A 26,833-nucleotide genomic window follows, 5' to 3' on the forward strand; every position below is an offset into this window, starting at 1 on the left:
TGCATGCTTGGCATGGCCTGGAAATGACAGCAGCACAGCCACGTCAAGGCGGAGCGGCTCTTTTTGGCTCTACTTGGCACCTGTACTTTGGTTGGGAGCCCGATTGTTTTGGCTCAGTGTTGATTAAAGCCTTTTGGTGACAGGTCCAAAACTTTCTGTAAGGTTAGTTCTCTACACATCACCATCAATATAACCGTAGCTTCACATAGCTGTAAAAGTATGTCTGTGTTCGTAAGCGAACTGTCTTTATTCACCGTGTGGTCAGCGTGACAGCGCTGCAGACCGGAGTCCGGTTAACTGCTGTAGCTAGCTGCTCTAACTAGCTTCTATCCAAGTGATGTATCTCTAGCCGTTATTTTTGGGTTGATCTCTGGGGGAAATATTCTATTGCCTTGAAGTCAGCAAGAAAAATATAAAAATAATAAATGGAGATAGTAGTGGGTGTTTATTAAGAGAAAAGCGCTGTAATGCGAGTACAGTAGTTACTAATAACACGGAAGGCTACTGTTAGCAATAGCCGAGGCCCTTGCTTCTTAGCGGGTTTCCCTTAAACTGCAGTGTAACTAATAAACAAAGCATCATAATGCTTTGAGTTCATTGGTACATTAAGCTAATATGAACCGGGAATAACTAACTTACATGGATAACGTAACACCGGGCCGGGTGAGGTTAGCGGGTGTGGGAGGTTGTTCGGACTCTAGGGTGGGGCTCTCTGTTAGCTAGCTAATGACAATGACTGGTCAGCCAGTCTTTACATGAAGCGAAGAAATAATACATGGCTAACACATTAAACTCAATTACCCACGGGGGAGGCTGAAACACTGGTCGGTTTAATTGTGCGGTCAGTGAGAGGTTGGGTAGATACAAGCTGTCTGAAATGCCGTGAGAGGGTCCTGAAGCTGTTATGAGATGCTTGGCTTTGAGTGACAGTATAGGACACCCTGTAAACACAGCGAGACCACTGGGACACTTCTGGTGCTTTGATATATAAATAATCTTTGGAAATTAACAGTTTTTGTATTTTTGCCTGATTATTCAAAACCCAATCACATGGAGTTTTAAATCACAAGACTGAGATGTGTTTGAAGTGCAGATTTTCAGCTTTAATTTAAGGGGTTTAACCAAAGATTTGCATGAACTCTTTCGGAGTTAACGCCGTTTTATTACGGAGTCCTCCCAATTTTCAGAGACTCAGAAGAAACGGGACCAACGGACATAACAGGACTGTTTTTAATTCTTTACAACCAATAACTGCATGACGTCTATACCCCATGGACATCTTCAAATACGTTGTTTCCTGTCTTGACATGCTCTGCCAGACCTTTACTGCTTGTTTGTGGGTCTCTGTCTTCAGTATCTAAAAAGCATGCTTTATTGGGCTGAGAGCAGGTGACCATTGAACAGTATCCCACTTCTCATTTGCACTGTGAACTTGCTGTCTGATCAGTTTTGCAGCATTTGGCTAAATCTGTGAAACTTGAATTAAAGCTGAAAGCCTGTACTTCAGTCACATATTGAAATGACAAACATTGTGTCTTTGTCCAAATACTTTATCCAAATACTTCTGGCTACTGGCTGTAGTTTTAGCTGATAAATACTTTATATTTCAGACTAATCTTAATCGACACTAAAGATAACAGAGCTGTATCTTTTTATACAGCTTTGGCATCATGTCTGACAAAAGTGAGCTGAAAGCAGAGCTTGAAAGGAAGAAGCAACGCTTGGCACAAATCAGAGAGGAGAAGAGAAGGAAGGAAGAGGAGCGCAAGAAGGTATGCTAACAGTGTTTTGTAAATATTTAGTTCACATGCATTTACAATGGTTCACATTAATCATCAAACTAATTTGGTCATTTGCATATGAAGTTTAGAGTAGGAGAAAATGGTTAATACACACAACACATCCCAAGGCCCTTTACAAAGAGATAAGGTTCTTCTGAGAAAGGTAGCATATTTATATTAAGATAAGCAACCCTGTTCCTTTAGTGATAACCCTTTTTATTTCTAATCCAAATGTAACCCTGCAGGTATTAAGGGTTTCTGCGTTTATATAGATAATAAATTCCACACCATTTGTTTTGAATGGCAAAAGTAAGACAGAAAAGTAAAATGTTTTTCATGGATTGATTTTTTTCAGCTGACTGGTAGTAAGTAGATAGCATTAAAAAGCTCAACTTGGGCCTAATGTGATAAAACAATATGAGGTGGCTAGTGTACAGTATGCATTTTCTTCTAGCAGAGTTGCTGTGTTTTGGTAGATGGCTATATTGATGCTTTTGTCTCCCTCTCCAGCCATTCTTGGCTATGTTTTTTTTTTTTTAAATTTCTATAATTTGATTGGAATAAAAATGAAAAACGATATTCCACTGTCATTTAAAAGCACGTGTAGATCATTTGATTATTTCCTGTTTTGACAGTTTCATACTGTTCTGACAATATAGAACTCTTCTTCTTAATTGATATTTGCATGTTTCTACTTTTCGTCTGATTATTTCCTCCACATCCTTTGAACATATAATCCATCCTATCCATAATAGCTGTATTTCTTTGTGGTATGAAGGCTACAGATTATTGAATGGGAAAGGAAAGTTGATTTGTTCTCCAGGTTTGTCCTTTAAGGAGCATTTTCCCCAAATTCTCCAGTTTAACATGAGTTCTTACTGTATTAGAACTGCGGCAAGGCTTAGGTCATTGAGCAAAACCTCTCAGTGAAACACAGATTGGATGAAAATAAAACAACACTGTATCATGACTGCAAGTTTATTTTGTAAGATATGTGCTCTTAACCAACCTGTCGCTGTTTTAAGTAAGGGTAAATACACAGTCCCACTGCCCACAGATACCAATGTATGCTCAGTGCTACATTTCTGGCTAAGAAGCCAGACACTAGGCCTTGACAATCTTATCTTGACACATTAAAATACAGTGGCTTTGTGTGCACACGAGGAAAAGCAAACCTCAGACCTTTTCATCTTGCAATTCGGTCTGGAGATGGTAAAATGACAGACATCAGCAGTGCCTTTCTCTTAAATGATGGAGATGTACAAAATCAAATTTGCTCTGTGTTCAGACATATTTAATAGCATCCATCTTTTCGGTTTCTTCTTCTCCAAAATATCTCTGCTAGCATTTGATAGCCTACAAACATACAATCATACACCACTTTATTCTGTTCCTCCAGCTCTTTCTCAATCACACACTAAAGAAAAGTTTGGGACTAAATATCTTGCCCAAAGACCCTTTGACATGTAGGCTGAAGGAGCTCAGGGATCAAGTCACTGACCTTCCAATTAGTGGATCACCTTCTCTCCACACAGTCACCCCAAATTAATGTTATGTATCCTTGCTGGTGTTCCTGCTGATCAGCTCTTTGCTGCACTTGCCATTTCCTTTGGCAGTAATAAGATTCTTGCACAGAGTGCATCTAAAAACAATTAAGTACTTATTTTTTAATTTAGAGAATGTGCTTCCTCATAGCTGTGAATCACTAAAAAAGTCATAAATCAATATTAATGTGTTGTGTAGTCCTGTGATAGACTGGCAACCTGTCCAAAGTGTACCCCACCACTCAGTCTATGACAGCTCAGCTTTAGCCCTCTGTAACACTGAACTGGTTAAGCAGAAGAGACTGGATGGTTTACTGTGTTGCCTGAGATCCAGTCAATGTAATATTGTTATCATTAGTGGGGTTTTTTTTGTTTTGTTTATTTTTATTTCTAGGCGGAACTGAAAGAGGTCGTACTTCCTCAGGATGACTCTGACCTGGAGAAGAAAAGACGTGAAGCTGAGGCTCTTCTACAGAGCGTGGGCATAACCACAGATGTTACAGTTGGTATGTTTTATTTTACATAGAGCTCTGTTATGATACCTTCTTTTTAACTGTACACCATTAGGAAAATACAAGATGTCTAACTGAGCTCAAACTCCCAGTACATTGCTGGATAAAAAATGAATCTAGTTTGCATACACATACAGTTGGGTCATTGTACTAGAACTATGTTTTGACATTGGTGTCTGGGTGTTCATGTTCATGGATGAGCAGTGCAGAAATCAGCATTTTTCATTCCACATCACTCACACCAGAATATTTGGGGTAATAAATAAATAATGTCAAATTTCAGTGTCTAAGCACTGGAATCTTCATTAATAGTCATATTAAATCACTTGATTTTGTGCATAGATGCAGCATACTTTGGACTACTTAATAAACATTTCATTTTTGTCTGTAATGCTTGTGCTGACTCCTAAAATTGGATTAACTTTTTAAAAATAAGAAAAAATTGTTACACTTCTCAATGCTGATGGATGTAAGAAAACGCCACCACAATAGTCTCATTTTCATGTGGTGGCCATTACAGTTATTTCATATCAAATATGCTGGAGCACAGATCTGAAGTAACATAAATGTGTCACTGTTCTTTTGTGGCTTTATATTAGACATTTTCTGAGCTGTGACTATGAAAATTGTGACAAAAATAAATCCAGTTGCCTGGAAGATGAGGCTAATCATGATATTATTACTATGATGAGTTTGTGTAAATAGCTTGTCAAGCATGAGCCTCACTAGATGATGATGATAATAATAAGTGGAAGGATGGATAAAAATTAAACATTTCCAAAAATATACTAGTATACACACAGTGGGTTTTTAGAGCATTGTCATATTGCTAACAGCAGATGGCAGCAGAGATCCATATAAAAATCTATCAGAGTTTGCAGATGGACCCAAATAAGACATTCAAAACAATCATGGTTGTATTTTTAATAATGCTAGTTTTTAATTTTATTTTTTTGGTCTTGCATATGATTTAATTGATGAAGACAGTACAATTGTGCTGAAATCTCCTTTCCCAACATGGCTTGAGCTTGCAAGAGTTTACGTTTATTATTTAGATTTGTGCATTTTGCTTGCTTTACACAGAGACATTTATATTGTATTGTACTGCTATAAACAGTTTACTGATGATTACTGTCTGTCTGCCTGTGTAGTCCCTCCTCCCATTTCTCCAACTGCCAAATCTGCGGGCACACCGAGTGATGCAGGGAGCCAGGACTCTGATGGAGCTGTGGGACCCAGGTACACACACTGTCTCACAATCTGCACTTGTACAGTACTTGACAAGTAGGACGTGCAGACGTCCCTATTTCAGGGGGGGGGAGGGGGAGGCCAAAACTGTTTCTACCTGAGGAATAATAATCAAATGCTTGGTACTTTGTTGATTCTACCTTGCTTTTTCTGAAGTTACTACAGCATTCTTTTTAACTGTTATGCTTATATTTGCAATATATGTTTCCAGTGTCTTTGTCACAGCTTAAATTGCAGAACTGTTTTGCAGCAAATTAGTTGTGAAGCATTTTGAAAACAACATAAAGAAGCTTGTCTGTTCTGCTTTCTTATGCTTGGCATTACTTTCAAACTCTATAAACAAAGCTTATGAATACCTGTTAAGCACAATTGCATTAACAGCAGCTGAGTTAAAACATTTTACAAAGTCCTACATCATTACAGTGAACGATGACGAATTCGTGCCAACTGAGTGCATGTTTATTTCATTTGTGTGCCATCGAATTAGAACAATCCTAAATTAACAATAAAGCAGCAGGCTGCTGTGACGCCTGGGGGACTTCTTAACCCCTAATTAGAGCCCCTTCCCAGTGCTGAAACTCAAGCTCCCCCAGTGTCCCATCAGACCCAGTGAGCTGTTCCCCCTACGTGTTGACTCATTTCCCTCACCAGCATGGCCATTTCCTACACACATGGAGGTCATGTTTTCTCCCTGAGGGTTCTCTCTCTCTCTCTCTCTCTCTCTCTCTCTCTCTCTCCCTCTCTCTCTCTGTGTCGGCACAGCACTCAGTGCTTTGGTGTGACACAGTTCGGACATTACACCCTGTGCCATCGCAGTCAGAGGGTCTGTGTGCCCATGCATTTTAAGCAGATACATTTTTCCATCTCTGGGTTTATGTAAACAGATTCAAGCTTAATTTGTAATAAAGAAAACTCACGTTTTGGGTGTTTGGATATGCAGAATGATTTTAATTGTGACCTAGGATCCAATCAGCATGTTTGTTATGTGCCATAATGCTAACTTTATTTCCTCTACTCATTTGTGCTCGCCTGTTTCTCTCTCACTAATGCTGCCTTGTTGCTGTGACACTAACCAGGAATCTGCATTGGGACTCTGACCCGTCCACTCTTCAACTTCACTCTGATTCTGAGCTGGGGTACTGGACACTCTCTTCTCTCCTTTCCTGGTCATTTTCCCTTCTCTCAATCTATGGCATGATTACTTTGTCTTTCAAAGTCATTATTCAGTTAAGACAGATCAGGAAAACCGTGTAGTGATGCATGCAGGAATGGTGAGACAAAACCTTTTAATTATTTACATAGTTTTAAAAACTAATATGAAGTCGTTGCCATCCCATAAACGACTAATTTACTCACTTTAATCAGCAAAAGATCCCACTTGCAAGGAGTTGAGAGTGGTTACAGATGTAGCACTGTGTTGTAAGTTTTTGTCTTTACTGTCTCTTTCACTGTGATTTTGTGCAAAGCTTGAGTTGTTCTTTCCTTTTAGGCGTGTAACTCCAAAACTGGGGATGGCCAAAGTCACACAAGTGGACTTCCCACCACGTGAAATTGTGTCCTACACGAAAGAGACCCAGACCATTACTCAGGCGAAAGAAGGTGACTCATGAAATGTTATAGGTTAATGTTGAAAAACGCAGTCAAATGTGTGCGCATGTACATAACTGCGTGCTTGCATGGGTTATATCATATCATTCTTCTTAACAGAGTCTCTCTGAGAGCAGAAGTGAACAAGTGCAAGAGATTTGATTTTACTGAGATGAAAGTAAAGGAAAAACAAGGCCCAGGAAACATAAGAAGTCAGGGCAGGGATTAGATTCTGACAAGCTCTGCTCCTCTGAACCTTCCAGCCAAGGCTGCTTTGGTATAATTAATGAGCAGGATGAGAAAGCCTGTGACAGGAAGGAGAAATGAGATTGGAAGGGAAGATATGAAATGCTGTGCATAGGACGGCTCATTCCCTCTGAAGCGTGTCAATATGTATGTAATTGCTGCAGCAAAGCTTTCATGTGGTTGGACGAAGAGAATATTTGGGTTTTTTGCTAAAATTCACATGGTGAGCACATGTTCCATCAAATATGCAATATTTTTGGTCATGCTTCTTGCTCTCGGTTGATTTTTCTAATGACTGATGGTGAGTAATATGCTCGACTGAAATCCTGATTAGGATAGTTGTTTTGTACCGTCACTCATAGCCACTATCTTTTTTTCTTTCGTTTTTTAAAGCTGATTTCTCAAATGATTTGCACCAGCTAACACGTGTTTTAAGCATACCTGAAAGCCTGGTTAGGATTTTAAAAAGTGTACCGAGTGTCGGTTGTGTGGTCTAATCAGGTGACGTGTAGAAAATTCTGAGGTGGCATGCAGCTCGAGTAAGATAAAATTGTGTGATTTTGTGGAAAACTACAAGCGGAACTAGTGAAGGATGAAGAGCATCCCAGTGTTCGTCATCGCTCTTTACGCTGGACTCTACTGGGCATTGTAAAACTGTGTTAAACAACGATAGTTTCTGCCAGCTGTTCAACACTGGGGCCCCCCTTCCCCTCTCTGCCACTATGTAATCATTTCATCAACTCCCTCGCTTCCCTGTCTTCTCCCTTCACCGAGCAGGCACATAACAAAACACACTCAGTGACATTGTGCATTTTCACACCATCACTTCTGGCACTCGATGAGACGGCATCCCCTTCCCAGCTTGCTCCCCTTGGCGCATTTCTGATGTGTGGGGTGGCGTCAGGCCTGGTTTCTGATTGAGCGATTTATCATGTTGTCAAAAGGAGGCAACGCCGCAGCACTCTCAAGGTCAGCAGGCGGTGGCATTAGAGGGTAGCGGCTGCCATGCCCTGGCTGCTCCAAACTGAGGGTTCCCACAGTGTCAGTGAGACACCTCAGAAAAAGGAGTAAAAGATTTTAAGATTTTAAAATAACCTGCCCCATTGGCACAAAGAATGTCCCCTGAGCAGTCCAAGAGAAGCCATCCACATTTTAAAATAGTTGGAAATGAGAATAGTATATCACTCAAGAACAACTGGATTCTCGTTTTCTTGGTGTATGAAAAAACTCTTGATACCTGTGCTCGTATAAGGATCACTTCCATTTTTTTAATATTTGATTTCCTTTTCTTATTAATTCTGTTGGGAGTGACCAGGAGGGTCAGTATGAGAGGGAGTAGATCAGAGGGACAGCTCAGACTCAGCATTTTAGAGACATGTGCACAGGAGGCATAGTGGATATGTAGGACAAAGGATGTTGAAGCTGGAGCTGGCAGGCAGGTGGAAAAGTGGAAGCCCAGAGAGAGGGTTCTTGGATATAGTGAAGGAAGACAAGGATGCAAAGGATAGGGTGAGATAGAGGCAGGTGATCCTCGGTGGTGAACCCTAAAGGGGGCAGCCAAAGAAGAAAATGTACTGTCTTCTTATAATTAATCCCAGTTTTTGAGAATTAAACAGTGAACAGCACTGTGCAAATGTTTCAAGGCATATTAGCTGTTGAGATTTTTATTCATTACACAGTACCTTCAGGAAAACATCTGTTTGGCTCCCACATGCATATTTCTACATCACAGCCACCCCAAGCACACAGCTACACGGCTCTGTCGTCTATGACAACGAGCCATGCAGCTGATCAGGCGCCCACAGAGAGCTGATTTCAGCATCGTGGGGTCAGTCTGAGATTACATGAGAAAGCAGTGACACACTGAATCCACCGAAGAACAGTGGCGAGCTCTCCAAAATGCTTGAGCCAAACTACCTGGCAAAAGCCTAAAAAAAAAACAAGTGCACATAGACAAAGTGGAAAGGACATAGAAATTATATAATGTTTTTTTTCTGCCTAATAAAAAAAAAACCACATTATTTTTAAAAGCACTGCCTGCCCCACATTCACTGCCTAACATTAGTGCATTGGAGATTAATTTTTTCCATCTGTAGGTAGCTTCAGAAAATTTGTTAGTTTAAGTCATTAGGTTGTCGAATATGCCACCACTGCACGATTCCCAGATTGCACTAGTAGGTAATATGCAGCATCAGTATGCACTCCTCAACAAGAGGCTGTAATTATGGCATAAGATATTGTGGAAGGTTGGAGGTTTGGGAGTACGTGTGGGGTGGAGGGGGAGGGCTGGACTGGTTCGTCTAGTACAGCATTTCAAAAAGGCTCGTCAGGAATATAAGTATGCAGAGCAGTTTAGTAAATCTAATATTTAATTGAATGTGATTGTTTTAATCACGATGAATTCAGAGGCAGGTCAAAACTTTTAATCACAAAAGCCCTTAATGGTCTTCTTGTTTGAAGTGCCACTTGTAATTGTGGTCAGCTTTTATGCACTTGATGATTAGTACCCTTAAATATCTGTTGTATCCTTCTCTCATACAGTAGCTAATCATTTGGAATAAAAGAAAATTGAGAATATTCTTCCCTTTTTTTTTCTGTGTATGATTTCAGCACCTATGCAATTTGGTTTTTGTTATTGTTCATGTAATAGGGTTTGCTGATGTTTTTATTTGCTGCACTACTACATGCAACTACACACTTTTTTGGAAAGGCTGTTTGTACGCTGGTGCTAGAAGCGGTCTATTTCTGCATACAAGAAATGATAGTTCAGATGTGCGTGTGAATTGGTGGAAATTTGTCTTCTATGGTTTCATTATTGGGCTTCATGTTGCACATGCTGAAGTCACAGCCTTGGTCTGTCTGTGCGTATAGAACGCGGATGCCACCTGCAAGGTCATTTAGTTTTGTAGTTGCTCACCACTGGCCACACGCCATGTTTGCATTAATATATTGTCTATTGAGGAAGACTTGTGATTACTCCCCCACCACCACTACATACAAAAAAAAAGCTTTTATGTCTTAAGTGGTACAAAAGCCATAATTGGGCCTGCTTTGCAGCTTTGAGAGGAGGTGTCAGCGTATGGGACATTGCTGATCCGTGTGAATTCTGTTAAATGCAACCCACCCACCCTTGCTATTCCCCCCACCCCACCCCCACACACACGCACATCCCCAGTGGGGTCACCAGGATCACTAGCTTTTCTCCAAATGGCCATTTTGGCTGGCAGGTGCATTATACCCTTTATTTTCAGATTGTCTGTCCGCTCCTAATGCCTGGCAGGTTGATTGCTCTGGCTGCCTCACCAGGGAAAGGGCTGACGAGCACGGCCGGGACTAGCTGAAAGACAGTGATTACTGTTTTCCTTTAAGCCTGATTGAGGCCCTTGAAAGGAAAGATTTTAACCTTCTCCTGTTGGTTGCAGAGTATGGCCGCACATTGAAATGGCTTGTGTCATCAACCCAGTTCTGTAAACTCATCAGTGCACCCGGTAACCTTCGTCCCCCAAACCTCCATCTGAGAAAGGGGATAAATCACTTTATGGACAAAGTGACAGATGACATTATCATTTAGATTATCTCAGTAGGAAGGAAACTCTGGCGTGTGGTGCTGTCATCTTAGATTAACTGTAAGGTTCATACAAAGATAAACGCCTGTAGGAACCAGGCGAGTATTTCCACTTTCCTCATGAATCTGTTTTGTCCTTTTGCTATTATTTTTTTAAGCATAGTCTATATAGTTGTCTCTAGGAAATGTGTTTGAAAAAGATGTGTTCATCTTCTTTGAGGTAGAGCCGGTGTGCAGTTTGCCAGCTGGTGTGGCCTGTATTTTGTCGTACATTCTCTGAGGTTGAATAGGAGTTGCAGGACCTCCTGCTAGGATGGTAATTGCACAGGCTTGCCGTTCAGGGAGAAGCTTGTCTCGGGGCAGCCATGCGGAAAACCTCTGTGCCATCCCCATGCCACCTCTGAAGAGCACAAGACAATCCCAGCATCACCATCTGCTTTTGCACCATGCCGTCATCTGGCCAGTCCAATGGGACGGGCCTGGGCAGCTGCTCCACACCCTCTGCCCCGTGGCCTAGAAGGGGGCAACCTGCTAGTGGGACACAGAGGAAACAGCTACACTGACAGCTAGACTGTCTATTGAATGGTTAGGGTCTCATTAACAGTTGGGAAAGACAGGGGTCCCTATGACAACAAGACACCCGCTGCGCTGTGTCCCTTTAATACAAATGACAAACTTCCCCGCTTTACAGAGGCAAGTTCTTTTTGAAAGGAGACATTGTGCTGACAAACCAAACAAATGCAAGGGAGAGATACAAAATCGGTCTATTGCTGTGCCAGTAATCACTGGGTGGAGCTTCTCTTGAAAGAGAAAAATAATGAATGTGGAAAATGTAGTGACCAAAAGGTATGAAATGTCTGTGTTTGGAAGCATACTCATTCATTTTGTTAAAGTTGTTTATTTGTTGTTTGATTTTTATACCTTTTAGCATTTGAAAATTCCGAGGAAATGATGATCATAAACATACTCATTTACTACTTCTTACACAGGTTATGTTGATTGAGAGTTGTTTTCTAATGTTTAATACGGGTATCTTTTTCATCAACAGAGGAAGAAGAAGAGGAAGAAAGTGCTCCACCTCAGCAAGTAGTTGAGACTCAAGCTGAGAAAGAGGACCAGAAAAAGGAGGAGGAGGAAGGTACTGCAGAAATGATAATTGAGATTCTCTGCTGAAATTGAGGCAGTTTAGTTAACACTTAAAATATGTAAGTGTTACAGATTATCTATATAATTGAGGGGATCAGATTGCATAAAATAATGGTTACTAGCACTAGGGATCTTCACGACATTTCACTGTGTTTGTGTTTCTCCATTTAGCACCCCCTCACGAGCTGACAGAGGAGGAAAAACTCCAGATCCTGCACTCGGAGGAGTTTGCAGATTTCTTCGACCACAGCACTCGCATTATCGAGCGGGCTCTATCCGAGCACGTGGACCTCTTCTTTGACTACAGCGGCCGTGACCTTGAAGAGAAAGAGGGGTAATTATTAGGCAGCTAGTGTTTTTAAAACTTGTTATTGGTTTTTGAAGAAGTGCTTTTTATTGATTTTTGGTGCTTTGTTTTTCCGCAGTGAAATCCAGGCCGGGGCAAAGCTCTCGCTTAACAGGCAGTTCGTGGATGAGCGCTGGTCCAAACATCGTGTTGTCACCTGCTTGGACTGGTCACCCCAGGTCATTTTTCTTAGCAAAGTTTTCATGGTGAAGCCAACTAGAGCCCGACTGATAGTGGATTTTGTGTGGTTTACATATATAAACACACGTTATGTTTGCAGTCATATTGAAATCGTTAATTATTAACTTTCACAAACATGCTGGCCACTCACCATTGAAGTTACTGCTTGATTATGCTCAGCTTTGATGCATACTTTGGTGTTCTGCAGACAGTATAATAAAAAAAAAAAACTAGCCAGTATTGGCCGACAGGTATTATAAGTTTGGCCCTAAAACCAACATTTTAACACATTTTCTCAGAGAGCCAGTCATGGATCATCTGCTAATCCTAATCCTTGCATCTTTGTGCTGGAATTCTGCTAAGAGCATAATTGTTTTGTAATTGCCTGTTTAAACGACTTAGATTTGCACAGCCATAATGCTTTATGATTACATAGCTTGAGTTTGACAGCATGTTCTTTCAGCCTCAGCTCCCTCAGGAGAAGTAAGTTATGTCCCATACAAATTGTCACTTAGTCGGAGGCCGTAATGATTTGTTTCCTCTGGTGTCTAAGGTCATTTAATGCATTATTGTGCAATGACTTGTGACAGTGATTGAACACCAACTCTTTGTTCACTGTATTTTCTTGCTCAGAGCAGTATCCACACCCTTGTGATGTAAAGTGATGCATCCACTGTACTTAAATTTAAGTATTAAAAGCAGCAGAGGTTAATCGTTTGTCAACATCTGGATAGTGTTTCTGCAGTCTGTGTTTTTTGAAATGCACTGGGATGGGTTTGTGTTTTATGAGATCCTTACTGAGCTGCTGAGTCTGCTTCTGTGTTCTTTTGAGCCCTTGCAGAACTGTAGCTTTTAGTTAAAATTATGCAAAGGAATAAAAACATCATTTACCAACGTTCTTCGGGGGGTAGGGTGACTTAAATGAGCCATAAATCTTGGAGGAAAGGGTTAGTCATTCTCGAAGGCATTCAGCAGCAGCACTCGGGGCAGGCAAAGCTTTTCCACTTGGAGCCAAGCCTGGGGGGCATGTCTGCCTGCCTCCCTCCGACATTCATTCAGTCTGATTTTTTTTTTTTTTTTTTTGGTCTGTCTCCAGTATCCTGAACTGCTGGTTGCTTCGTACAACAACAATGAGGATGCTCCTCATGAGCCGGACGGTGTGGCTTTGGTGTGGAACATGAAGTACAAGAAAACTACACCGGAGTACGTCTTCCACTGTCAGGTACTAAAAGCAACTTTAACTTTCCTGTCCTTTTACTAACATAACCCAGCACCCTCACGGATGGCGTCTTCCAAACATGGAACACGGCCAGCCATCCTGTCAGGCTCCCTGCCTTCTCCTCTGCTCCCATACCCCTCCTACCCTCATCCACATTGTGAGTTCACAGTGCTGGCATCCACCTCCACCACATCTATGCACAAACACATGTTCATGAGGCGCCTGAGAAGACCTGTGGAGTCGGGTGGAATCTGAGCACCGCGGCAGGATTAAGCGTGTGGGGCAGGGCTGGTTATCATGTGCATCTAAACAAGGGCCCTGTGTTCAGACAAGCTAGCTGGGAGACCAGTTGAGCTCCTCCGCTCTGCCCAGCCTTATTACAATGCTTGCCCTGAGGCTCCTTCACCAAGACAAGTTGAGTAGAACCACATGTTTTGGCCTCCATAGCGGATGTAAATGCAGGCGTGTTGCTCAGATGAGTAAAACTGAACAGAAGTGTTAACGTAGTTTTCTTTTTGCCTCCAAGTCAGTTTATCTGTGCATTAAAATTTTTGCCGGGATGACTTTCTGGGGAAAAAATGTTATAGGTGGGGTGATGAGTGTGTGTAGTCCACCTAAACCATAATCCAAAAATATATACTGATCTTATCGGCCAGCCTTGAGGTCTGTTTATTTACACTGTGAGAACTGAGGCTCGAGTTATGCAAGATGTGTTTAGTTGTACTTTGAGAAAGAGGGAACATGCAAGATGACGCAGAAGAAGGAAAAAGCTGCAGATTGAAGTCTGTGTTTTCCATGTTCATATTATTGCATCTTTGGAGATTTTAAGTGCTACTGAAGCAAATCTTTGCAGTATTTTGCAGCCCCACATAGGTTTGACTTGTGGTTGAGAACATCAGTGGGAAATAGGAGTTATTTTGACTTTAATTTGTATTTCTATTTCAGCAAATAAATAGCTTGAAATAATTACATTTGCTCTCAATAAAATGCAGTTTTTTTAGCTAAAACAGCTCAAAAAAATGTTTGTGTGGAAGAATTCAAATTTGGCAGCAGTGCAAAAATCAACTAGTAGCATAAAATCTCAGCATGCTTGCTGTGCCCTCTTCATGTTGCGGGGCTCGTTACTTCCATTTTGTTTTCAGCTCGTCAGTTTTGGGATAGTTTCCTTGAAACGACAAGTGGCATGACGTCCTCACTGCTGTAGATTTCCATTGGCCTGTTACTCTATGAAAACTCTTTCCCTTCTCATCACTCGCTCCACAGTGCGGTTACCTAACCTCAAATAATGAGCTATTTTTTCCTCTTTTGGGGTCATTTGGTGCCCTTGGTCAATAGTGTCACTTTTTTCTGAAATGACAGTAGTGTTGCCGCTTGCTATCTTGGAAAGTGGTTAACTGTTTAGACTTATTCTTTAAGAGAAAGAGGCAAATTAAGACTGGGCTAAAATTAATAACATTAGCTACACAGTGGTGCAGCGGTTAGCATCATCACCTCACAGCAGGAAAGTCCTGAGTTTAAATCTACAAGCTGACCAGACGCCATGATCAGCTCTTCTGCTCTCCCTGTATGTGCATGGCTTCCATCCAGGTATTCCAGCTTTGTTCCACAGCCCTGAGACATATTTGATAGATTAATTAGTAATTCTAATTGGAGAATGGCTGTCTGTCTCTCTGGTACCCTGCTTTTTATCCCACGACAGTTAGGAAAGGCTCCAGCCCGCCTCCACAAGTTGAAACTGGATAAATGGTTAGGAAATTGCAATGGGGAAAAAATGAATAATACATTAAAAAATGTTATACTTCATATGTAGCACTTCTCTTAAAGTTACAAACTGCTTCTCAGTATAAAAAAATGTATAAAATTTAAAAAATTTATAAAGATGTTCTGATAAGAGTATTTCAGGTAAACTCTACAGTAGTGATGCTCCCATTGTGACTCTAAAGCGTGGAGCAGTCCAACTAGAGGCTAGGTTGGCAAAAGCCCGGTCGCCTTAGTTTAACAGCCGATACGGTGAATGTTGAGGTATCTTTGCAAACTGTCTCTGAGCTTCCATTGTTAGCTGCGGCTGTCTCAATATAAATCTCTATTTCATTTTTCCTTGCCCAACCCTTCTTCCACCCTTTCATTGTGACAGTCTGCTGTTATGTCAGCGGCGTTTGCCAAGTTCCACCCCAACGTTGTGGTGGGAGGCACCTACTCGGGGCAGATTGTGCTGTGGGACAACAGGAGCAACAAGAGGACCCCTGTGCAGAGGACTCCCCTGTCAGCAGCAGCACATACGGTACAGTAGAGGTCTGACACAGTGGGTGTATACTTCATTTATATTTAGCTAAAAGGTAAAGTTTCCCCGTCACTGTCTTCGCAGCACCCGGTATATTGCGTGAATGTGGTCGGCACCCAGAATGCCCACAACCTCATCAGCATCTCTACTGATGGCAAGATGTGCTCCTGGAGTCTGGACATGCTCTCTCAGCCTCAGGTAACATATAACACAGGGCAGATGCTGAATGTGCGCTCTGCTGTGAAGAAGTTAAAGTATTAACTATAAAAATACGTTTTTATAATGATAATGCATCAGCTTTAGCAAAGACAATATATTTTCTGTTGTTTTCCTCTCTTTTTCCCCTTTCACATTGCCCACATGCTTCCTGTCCTTTGCATTTGTGCTAAATGTCAGACATTTTGGCTGGACTCTTTCCTTTTCACATTCCAGTTTGGTATTTTCTTCGACTTTACCCTTATTTTTTTCTACAGCTCATTTTTCACTTTGAAGGAAATGATTCTTGCTAGCTGTGTCATTTCATCTCTGCTGCCAAGCCCTCGCTGTCAAACTGATTTTTTTTTTTTTTTTTTTTTTTTTTTTTTTAATAAAGCACTAGTCGAATTTAGATTACACATTAATAAACTGTCGGGTGATTTTTATAGGTTTTGCTTGGCAGAGTGTGTGTTAACTTAAAGCCTGGGCGGGGAGCTTGTTATAGATGTTGTTCCATGTTTCCTCCCCTCCACAGGACAGCATGGAGCTGGTGTTCAAGCAGTCCAAAGCTGTAGCTGTCACCTCCATGTCTTTCCCTCTTGGAGATGTCAACAATTTCGTAGTGGGCAGCGAGGACGGCTCAGTCTACATGTCATGTCGTCATGGAAGGTGCGTTCATAAGCAACCGCAGTCCCACCGTGTCGCCTCCCGAACACCAGCAGGAAACTGAGGCGACTTGTAAGGCCCACCTAGACCCGTGTGTCAAATAAATATAGCCCACTCACTTCCCAGTGCAACGCAAATCCAACACTTGATCTCCTGCTGTTTGAGGTTTCACTCCTGCCCAGTCATCCTGTTTTTCTTTTCCGCTTGTCAGTTGTGTTTGTAAAGGTCGTTCAACATAAACAGGGCACACATGCAGGGGAAACAAATCATTTTTTCCCCCCCTGTTCTTTTATTTTTATTTAATTTTTTTCCCTCAGTATGTTTCTCTGGGTGAGAGAGTTTGTTTACAGTCGGTCATCCCTGGGAGAATTAAAACTGCACTTCATCCCACAATGTTCTCATTTAGGAGACTGGGGCTCTTCATGTAGGATGGTCCTCGGCAGAGAAATGTGGCTTAAATCAGAGCTGCCAGTGAGCAGCATGTCAGCCTCGCACCAAATGTCCTGTAGTATGCCTGGAGACCACAGAGAGGTGATAGCTGCGAGGTTTTGCACTGCAGAATCACCTCTGTAATCGGGGGAATAATTTTCCACCTCATTTACAATGGTATGATACTCTCATCGCAGTTAATAATGCATAAGCATCACTCATGCTGAGTATTTACCTCTCTACATTAATTATCAGAGCCTCAGTTGGGTAACAGCTCTGCAACATGTGGTTGAAGGGATGCAGTCACTTTTGCCTCCCTGCTGGTAATTACATGATATAAGTAAATGATTACTGTGAATACGTCCAGCAGAGGTCCATCTGTGCCTGTCGCTTACTTACCTGCTTAATGCATTGCATAAATGGTAACAACCAGCAGTGTTGTGCATTTTTGTTGTTTCTTTTTTTCTAAAGTTTCTACAGTGCACACAAATGTGTATTCAGACATTAGATCTGAAGGTAAAATTTAATTCTTTGTGGTCAGTTTAAGCATATTTACCCATATTTATCTGTGTGCTCCACAGCAAAGCAGGCATTAGCGAGATGTTTGAGGGACACCACGGCCCCATCACGGGGCTCCACTGCCACACAGCTGCAGGGCCACTGGACTTCTCTCACCTGTTTGTTACCTCGTCTTTCGACTGGACTGTCAAGCTGTGGAGCACCAAGGTATGACTTGAGCTCTAGGATGTATTTTAGAGGCCATGATTCATTTATTTGGCCCATCTCTGCGTAGGGAAAAGTTTCCTCCCTTTCTGTGCCTCTCTGGGCTTCACTATAATCCAGTTATTGTTCACTTTCAGCCGTAAGGTGGGACTAATGATTCTTTTAAGGTTGATTTTTAAGTAACACACTTCTGTTAAAAGGCTATTGATTGAATTTGTAGACAGATGTCCTGATACAGCAGTCAATACCAGACTCCGTTTAGCCAAAAGAATTAATTTTTTCACCTCCTATTTACCACAGTTTGGTTTCCACAGCAACAGGTCGGCTCAGACTGTTAGGCTCTAATGCTTATTTTAAAAATGTTTATATAAAAATGGATGACTCTTTTTTTTTTTTTTTTTTTTTTTTTTAATCTGTAGTTGTTGTGGTAAATGAGAGTTGTTACCCTGCATTTTTACATATATTTTTAAAAAAACATTTGATATAATGCATTAGTGGTGGCAGTGGAAAATTTGCACTTTTGACATCTTGACTGTACATCACAATGAGTAATACAGAACACTCTTGAACTGAACTTGGGAGACTGAAAAAAATAAGAGACAATGAGAGAAAAGGACATGTAACGAAAATTCATAAGAAGTATTGTCAAAGTGAAAGTCTCACCTGCCTGCGCTCTGTTGTCTTTATTTGGCAATGAATAGACACATACACGGCCACCTTCTCTAGCTCTTTTGGGAGACAGCCTCTTTTCATCTGGCCCCTTCGTGCATCGCCGGCTTATGGACGTGGACGGGGTTTGTGATCCCAGAAGCTCGGTTGTCAGAGGCAGCTTTCCCCGGTGGGGTCCCCTGGGGCAATTTCAGTCTTAAGTGAGGGGCCAGATGATGAGTGATTCAGAAATCCCTGTTGAAGAGAACAGGAACGAGATGATGCCCTGCCCAAGCGAGGGTTACTGGGGCCCCACTGTGGAGCAACACCCAGGGATGGGAGGCTCAATGGCGAGTGTCTGGTGGCTGGGACTTAGTGAACCTCCTGTGGGCCCACGCACTGACCACGCACAGGAAATGATGTACGAATTTGGGCTGCCAAGAGTGGTCTTAGAAACATTTCTACATGTGAAACGAATAACATCACGAAATATGTACACTATTTACAGTTCAGAAACGATGATCAAGGGTCAAGTGTGAAAAGGCATCACTTATTTAGAATTTTCTTTTCACCAAAGGAAAGTTACCATACTTGTGGGGAAAAAATGTTATTTTTTTTATAAGGAATGTTCATTTTACTCAAGCTTTTCTCATTTTTGTTTATAAAATGACCAAAAAAGTAACAGGAAAGGTAAAACAATTATGACTTTGTGCCTTTACTATATGAAGACCAATCACACTTACTCCATAGTCAGCTCCCAGAGACCCATTTTAAGCCAGGCAAACTGTAAAGGTTCTGTTCTGACATAACATGCTATCCCCGTTGCATCCCATCCCAAAGCAAGTCTTTTTCATCCATTTGCATCAGTTACAGAATTCCCGATGGCTTTTTTTTGTTCTGTAGACATTTCACCTCCCACACTGGACACTTCTTACAAACCATATGGTCATGATGTTCCCACAACAGATGAGTGGGTTTGAGATCCAGCGATTTTGCCCAGCCACTCCATTACAGACTGGGATATCAGCTGACTGCTTTTATTTTTATACTCTATGATTAAAAAGAGCACATCACAGAGAGGCGGCCTTTCAGGTTCCCTCCATCAGTTTGACAAATGATTATCTTTTTGTTTGTTCTACGTCTGTCAAATTTTCTTCTTTGTCTCCTCAAATTTGGATCCCTCTGCACTTTTTTGCCGCTCTTGTGTTCTTTCGCCCATCTTAATCTTTCCCTTGTGTTCAGTAACTCAGAGAAGCCCACCATCCTGGTGTCATCACTTCAGTGTCGAGGTAGAATTGGGTGTTTTGTGGGTGCCCTTGAGGCTTGTGAGACTTTTGTTTTTCAAACTAGAGACTGTGCGTCTCTTCTTGGTCTGTTATAGGCCAGCGTCTCAGTCTTGTTGATTTTATTCTGGTTAGAGGTTTGTGCTATTCTTTGAGTCGAATAGAACAGATGATTGAAATCTGTTCACTGCAAATCTAATCATGAAATAACTTTTTTGTTTTGTTTTTCTTGGAAAAAGTTTACTCTGATTTTCAGATTTTATTTATTTTTTCTCCCCCCCCCCCCAATTTAAAGACTACAATGAACCCACAGAGGCTGATGTTCCAGATACTCAAGTAGCCAAATTTATTACTTCTTTAATCAGCACAACAGTTTTCAGCTGTGCTAACATAATTGGAAAGGGCTTTTTTCTAATGATCAATTAGCCTTTTAACATGACAAAGCTGCATTAGGTAACACAGTGTCCCATTAGGAAAAACATGAATGATCGTCGCTGGAATTGGGCCTGCATACATATTCCATTACAAATCATAAATTACTTCTGATTGATTTCATTAATCATTAATTGTCATTTACAACATTTCTAAGTGACCTTTAAGCATTTTTTTTAGCAGTATTGTAAATGGACTGGTTCTTATAGAGCACTTTTCTACTTGAGCATTTAAACTCACCCATTCACACAAGCACTTTTTTAACATTCACACTCTAATGGACTCATTGCAGAGCAACTTGGGGTTCAGTGTCTTATTGTGTGTCCTGCATGAACATAACCATACACTTCTTTTGAAACACAAACCTTTGTAATGTTTGATCTTTCACACTGCAGTTTGTGATAATGTTGACTGGCTTTGCTAAGTAACATAAGCCAGTGCGTTTTAACAGTTTAGCCCATCACTGAGTTGCACTAGTGTGTAGATGGATATTTGTACAGTCAAAACTGGAAACCTTTTTGAATGAAGTTGTTTCCCCGCCCCCCTGCAGAACAATAAGCCGCTGTACTCATTCGAGGATAACTCCGATTACGTGTATGATGTCATGTGGTCCCCGACTCACCCTGCTCTGTTTGCTTGCGTGGACGGAGTCGGTCATCTCGACCTGTGGAACCTCAACAATGACACAGAGGTAATATTAATAGACATTTCTCAGCAGAGCAGCTGTGTGCTGTTACAAACATTACTGTAGACGAGATACTCACATCTTGATTTTGACCTTTTTAACCATATCAGATCCTGTGCCTTCACGTGGTTTAGCGCACAAGTACACTCCTGATTGCTGTTATTGTTTCAGGTCCCCACCGCCAGCGTCACAGTGGAGGGTAACCCAGCCCTGAACAGGGTCAGATGGGCTCATTCTGGCAAAGAAATCGCTGTGGGAGACTCTGATGGACAAGTCCTTGTCTATGATGTTGGAGAGGTGAGCAAGCATGAGTCAGCCTTTCAGTTTCTGACTGTACTTTTTAAAAAAACAATTTGGATTTTGCAAAAATGAGTCAGCCTGCTACAATGTGTAATTTAGTGATGAGGGATTAATTGTAAAGCATTTACCTTATTGAGATTTTAGAAGAGCATCTTAAGGACTAATTTGTGCATTTTAGGTCTGCTCTTTGTGAGTAAAAAATGCACAGAGCATAACCTGTCTGCGTTTGAAAGTCACGCCTCTGTCGTGTTCCTCCCCCACAGCAAATTGCGGTACCGCGAAATGACGAATGGACCCGTTTTGTTCGCACACTGGCAGAAATCAACGAGAACAGGGATGACGCAGAGGAGCTGGCAGCTCAGCGTCTGGCCGCATGAGCTTGTCGCCCTGGACGAGGCATTTAAGGGACCAGTCATGTGCTCGTTAATGTCAGCCCTGTTTTGATAGATGGAAAAGATGAAGTTTGTATTAGAAAGAAGTACGGATATCGCTTGGTTTCCAACGCTCCTCTTATTTAGACAATTGCCTTCTTAGTTTGCTGCGCCGTGGTCTGTCTTCCTCTGAATAAGCCAAGCGACAGGGCTATGAACCTCAGACACTAACCCAAAGCCATATTCACAAAACAGTCATCTTTTCTTCAACCAGATGCCTTAAAGTTTAATTTAAATCTTGATTGTCACGTCTTTACCCACCTTTATTTACAGCATGGCAGCCTTAATTATGAGTTAAGTCGGTGCTCCACTTTCAACATATTCAGGAAAATCAGTAAGAGCTGTTCTCCATTTCCACCAAAGTTGTAGTAAAGCAATCACATCTCTAAACACCCAGGAATGTAAACATCTCATAGCTGTAGCCCACGTCTCCATCTCTGTTCTTTTAGACTGGATAACATAAACACGTGTTTGTAAAATAGTGAAATGTCTTTCTACCAAGATGTTGTTTTATACTGCACTTCTTGCCTCTTAATCAGCGCAGCTCGAGTTGGATCCGGGATGGTTGGAATATCACCCCAGCATGTTGAATAGGGTGATTATGTATGCTGTAACTGCTCGGTGATTTCCACGTTTGTCATGTACGGGGATGGGCTCTGAATAGAGATTGGTGTCAAAACAGAGAATGTACATTTCACAATAGAAATCAACAGTTTGAATGATTTATTTCAGTAAAATACAATAAATACATTTAAATTATTTCCCAAGTCCCCTGGTCGTGATTTCAAAATAAATACTTTGGAAAATATCTGTACATCCTCATGTCTCTTAAATGTAAGTCACACATGCACACCAGAAAAGCGCAGTGACAATCCTTTGTAATGCCATTATGTCCCTCTGTGGAGAAGTACAAGATGTACAAAAAATTGTGCAAGCTATGCAAAGCAATTAAAGCCATACCCATGCAGCATTTATAGTAAGACAACCACTTCTATGCATTGAATCGAAATGTGGTTAAGTAAAGGAGGAAATGAGGGCTGAAAGAGCATGCAGCCCTCACAACAAGTGACTGTTTATGAGGCTTGAGGCTCCGCTTTGGACGTCGCTGATGTGATTGTCACCTCTCCGGAAGGCTTAAACTTGGGCAGGTGCAGGCCAAATTTTCTCTCCACGCCAGCAAAGGTTGAGGCAGCCAGACGATAACCACCCAGGTGGTCTGGAGTCACAGAGGGAAGGTCCTTGATTGTAGGTTTGTGAGTGGGCTCAGATCCAGCAGGACGACTGAGAAGAAAGATTAGGAGAAGCTGAGCCTCGTGATGCATTAATGAGTGGCTCGCTCTTGTTTGAAACACGATGAATGTACTTACTGTCCTCCAAAGTCAACGTAGAACCATCTCTGTAACAGTTCGTAGGTCACCAGTGTTACGCCAAACTGCGGTGACGATCTAAAGACGCGAGCTAAAGGGAGAAATTTTAAAAATGACAGTTACAGAGAAATAGCATTACTCTGGTGAGCTTCATCTGAGTGTGACTTTCATTTATAGAAATCAAAGGACTTCTATGGTTGTTAGGGCTAAACAGCAACCCTGAGGGTCGGTAATTAATGGAAGCGTGAAACAGCAATTTCTTCAGTTCCTCTGGAGGCCACTACAGTTGAGCCCCACAAACCCTTTTATTAATGCTTAAAGCTTGCATTGGTCATTTTGACTAAACAGATCTGCTGCGCTTCACCTCAGCTAATTTGAGTCACTGGATCCCTCGATCACATTTGTGGTGCTGCTGTATGCTCGTACAGCCCATCCAAGAGGTTTCTGCTCAGTTTAGGCAAGTGAAATTCCAGTAGCTTATTTCTATGTCTCACTAATTAGAAGATATCCATGACTGTTTGATGTACCTCAGCTGTGGATGGATAAACTTTGCTAACCAAGTTTGCTATCCTCAGTTATGTCACTGTCCAACACATAAATATGAATAAGATGGTAGACAAAAAGCTAAGGCATCAAAACTTCAGAAACCAATGGCTGACACTGGGCTATCTCTATCTTCATATACAGTCTATTTGTTCAGTTCAGGTAAAATTTTGTTGTGGAAATTCACCTTGGTTTCATCTGAACAAATCTTAAAGATGTTTATGTCCATTGTGTATATATATGTGTGTGTTTTACCTCCTGCGCCCTTCCAAAACGCTCTGAAACCTTCCTCCTTGAGGATCTTCCTAAAGCAGTCGATGACTCCGTTATACGTCGTCTGGCCTGCTCGGGCTGCCACCTGGAGCCTGGTCTTGATGACATCAGCAGGGGTCACCAAAGAAGCTGCTGGTACACCTTGTTTAAATAAAACAACAAAAAAAACAACCACATCATAAAGCACTCTCGCTATGCACAGATGGCGTCACATTCTGATATCCCAGCTGGAGCATCACGCAGAGCTCCAAATGGCTACACCTTCACTGTGAAGCATGACAAAAGCGGTGCATATACAGCCAGGCTATTGAGAGCATCAATAGACGGAGCAATTACAAACGGGGAGGAAGCCTAAATGCATTTTTTTGTGCAGACAACGTGACAGATCCCTTTACAAAACAACTCAACGTGCCGCTGTTTCAATGTCCAGATTCTCTGAGCTTTCCAGATGTTCGTTACCTGCGATAGCTCCAGCAGTGAGCAGCTGCAGAGGCCCCAGCCTTCCATCGTCATCTGCCAGCTTCCCCTTGGTGTGGGCATAAACGGGGAAGTAGATGGCGGAGAAGGGAATGTCACGCAGGAAGCAAGCTTTGGCTCCCTAACAGAAAAAAAGGAAGATCTTAAAAATAAATGCATCGTAACAGGGCTGATGAATGAGCAAAGACAGCAGTGGAGCAGGTTTGTCTTTGGGATTAAATGGTCTGGGATCTGATTTATTTTAACCTACAGGGGGCTTTAGTGTTGATGATGGAGCCAAAGAGCCCCAGGCACTGGGCCTCCAGAGAAAAATCCATCACACCACAGACCTCAGTGTGCTGGCTTCTTTTACCAAGAGGAAGTCCGCTTTTTCTCCCCCCCCTCCTTCCCTTTTCTTTTTTCAAACAAGCCACACACTGTCTGCCGCTCATTAAAATATGGAGTATGAACACATGACTCCAGCTGTAAGTAAAGCCGCAAGGATTTGGAAAGGAGCAGTAGCAAAGCGTAATCCCTCAGTAATTTGCTGTCGGTTGTTGGCCGCGGTTCCGTTTGCATGTTTAACACTGTTTTGGAAAATTGCAAACAGTCAGCAGAGCAATGTTTGATCTTCAGATTTCGGTTTCTCCATCTCCATTATGTCTATGTACACATACAAGATGTTTGTTCAAAAACAGTAGTGTTTCATCTATGTATTGTTACAGGAAATTAAATAAGAGCATATGTTATAATTCACACCAAAAATCACTAAATTTAAGAGGGAAATATTGTGCCTTTTACTCTTGATACAGAGAGTTGGAAATTGAGACTAATATTAGGATAGATATGATTTTGCATCGAGGACCTTTAGGTGTTAAATTGCCTTATTGACACTTTTATTGCTCAAGTTATATTAACTGACACCCCCAATGTAAATTATAGTTAAAAAAAATCAAACAAATGTTTAACATTACAAGCAGAAAATATTAAAGATGTCAGTCTCCACCTTCTTATTTAGAGGGATGTTGTTTGTGAATTTAATGTATCAAACAATTCATCAAATCAAGAAAAATCAGTGGAAAATTTTTGGATGAGAAACTTACAAGTGACAACACCATGGCAAACAAAAATAAACTCATGTTGTTGGCTGCTTGTGTCTCGGGAACATTGGAGTACCTTTCACTGCCCTTGTATGACAGTTAAAGGAGGTTGATGCTGCAGACGTCATGGTGCTGCAGAGGTGCTGACCTACCTTGTAGAGGCCAAAGAAGCCCAGGTCCCTCACAACAGTCAGGGCACTGACCCTTGGGCCAGTAGTGATCTCTCCAGCCACCTGCAGACGGATCTTAACAATCTCCAGAGGATTGGTGAAAATCACCTGGGAGCCTCCAGCCTGCAACGGGAAAAAAATAAAAATAAACAAACAACTGACTTGTGGCTTAAGAATGCAAGGATCAGGGTCTCTAAGTGGATTTTCAGTGGTGTGTGAGGCTGCACAAGTGAGGGGTGAATTCTGGGTGAAATGGTAATGATGTGTAAGCATTTCTTCCCCACAGGGATTCTAAAATCATCTCGGTAAACCTCTTGCACAAAGAATACTTTTTTTTCTCCTCCTAAATCTGATGTGATATTGTCAGAGCGTGGCCTTGACAGGAGGAGGAAAAAGCAGGCATTGATAGAAGAACAACCGGGGTCACAATAGAGCAGGAGAAGTCTCGGCTCATGCTTGGGAGGCTCTGACCCTGGCACCAGCCCTCTGCCCCCTCGCCTCCCCCGAGGCACCTCCTGTGGCAGGGTGAGTGGCCCAGCCTGGCCTCGGCCCGCACACTTCCCCAATTCACCCCTATTCCCAGGGGAGAGCGCTGAATCACCCAGACAGCTAAGAGTCCAGGAAAGCGATGCCCTAAAGGCACGGCACCCTCTGACTCAGGCACATTTATCACCCGCCCCACATCTAATCAGGCCTCAGGATGCCTGCTGGTGACATTCAGGGCAGGGGTCTTATCTGTAAACATCCGAGCAAAGGTCTAAAAAAAGCTCAGGCATATTTAGTCATCTTCAGAGTGGACGGGGAATATCCGCTTCTCTGAAGATTGATTCACTCGTCTGCTCCCTTTTATCTCCTTCAGTTCTGTCTGGTGGAAGCAATTATTTAACAAATTATCAGATTAAGCAGACTTCAAACTCTCATGAAGCAACACGAGAATATGGGGAAAGTCATAAAATGCATTTCTATCAGGGTCCACAGATGGAATAAATTCTTCGCAGCGAGAATTGTAGTGGACACCATCCTCATCCTGTGCAAAGACCTGCACGGTGACTACGCCTCAGGTTCGTACCGCGTTGTCAAACTCAATCACAATGAGCTAGACCCCGCTTCATCCAGGGCCCTCCAGGGCCTCTTCCTTCAATTGCACCCTGACAGGGGTCACGACCCCGCAGACCTCAGCTCCTCTGAGTCCAACCTGCGGCCTCTGCTCCACAGCGCTCCTGCTTTATTTCAGCACAGCCGGCACAGAGGCATCTTTAATCCGATGATGCAATGACAAATTGCTACACAGAAAAAGAAATCACACCTGACCGCAGTCGCCATTTCAGACGACTCACAATCATAGTTTCTGCTTTGGGAAACTTCCGATGTGCTGACATGAGACGCTGAATTATAGTAACCTCTCTAACTTAATAAGAGTCACCATGGCAACAGTAAACACACTGGCAAATGAAGTCAGATTCAATTTAAAGCAAAA

At 42.0% G+C, this 26,833-nt stretch overlaps 2 protein-coding genes across 5 annotated transcripts in view; one reads left to right on the top strand and one right to left on the bottom strand.

The window, feature by feature from the left end:
- Positions 1-42: 42 nt before the first annotated feature.
- On the top strand, positions 43-22,209 carry dync1i2a (dynein, cytoplasmic 1, intermediate chain 2a). Of its 3 annotated transcripts, none has more exons than XM_063500084.1 (17): positions 43-162; positions 1,661-1,772; positions 3,720-3,831; positions 4,989-5,076; positions 6,162-6,251; positions 6,575-6,684; positions 11,532-11,621; positions 11,801-11,963; positions 12,055-12,154; positions 13,252-13,377; positions 15,509-15,655; positions 15,740-15,853; positions 16,386-16,519; positions 17,527-17,671; positions 20,582-20,722; positions 20,888-21,013; positions 21,280-22,209. In XM_063500084.1, the coding sequence occupies exons 2-17, from the start codon at positions 1,671-1,673 to the stop codon at positions 21,391-21,393; spliced, it is 1,902 nt and encodes a 633-aa protein (XP_063356154.1). In that variant the 5' UTR covers positions 43-162; positions 1,661-1,670; the 3' UTR covers positions 21,394-22,209. The 3 variants fall into 3 exon arrangements, with proteins under 3 accessions (XP_063356154.1, XP_063356156.1, XP_063356157.1); XM_063500086.1 differs by having other exon boundaries at positions 6,162-6,221; XM_063500087.1 differs by lacking the exon at positions 6,162-6,251.
- The window catches only part of LOC134646254 (electrogenic aspartate/glutamate antiporter SLC25A12, mitochondrial-like), a 21,978-nt gene continuing 17,345 nt past the window's right edge, over positions 22,201-26,833 (bottom strand). For both annotated transcript variants that reach the window (XM_063500082.1, XM_063500083.1), the window contains exons 14-18: positions 25,339-25,479; positions 24,090-24,228; positions 23,613-23,771; positions 22,815-22,905; positions 22,201-22,728 (exon numbers count right to left, since the gene is read on the bottom strand). In XM_063500082.1, the coding sequence (XP_063356152.1) occupies positions 22,521-22,728; positions 22,815-22,905; positions 23,613-23,771; positions 24,090-24,228; positions 25,339-25,479 (738 nt within the window). In that variant the 3' untranslated portion in view covers positions 22,201-22,520. The remainder of the gene's footprint in view (positions 22,729-22,814; positions 22,906-23,612; positions 23,772-24,089; positions 24,229-25,338; positions 25,480-26,833) is intronic.

This window comes from Pelmatolapia mariae, linkage group LG16_19 (assembly GCF_036321145.2).
Source record: "Pelmatolapia mariae isolate MD_Pm_ZW linkage group LG16_19, Pm_UMD_F_2, whole genome shotgun sequence".
Lineage (NCBI taxonomy): Eukaryota > Metazoa > Chordata > Actinopteri > Cichliformes > Cichlidae > Pelmatolapia > Pelmatolapia mariae.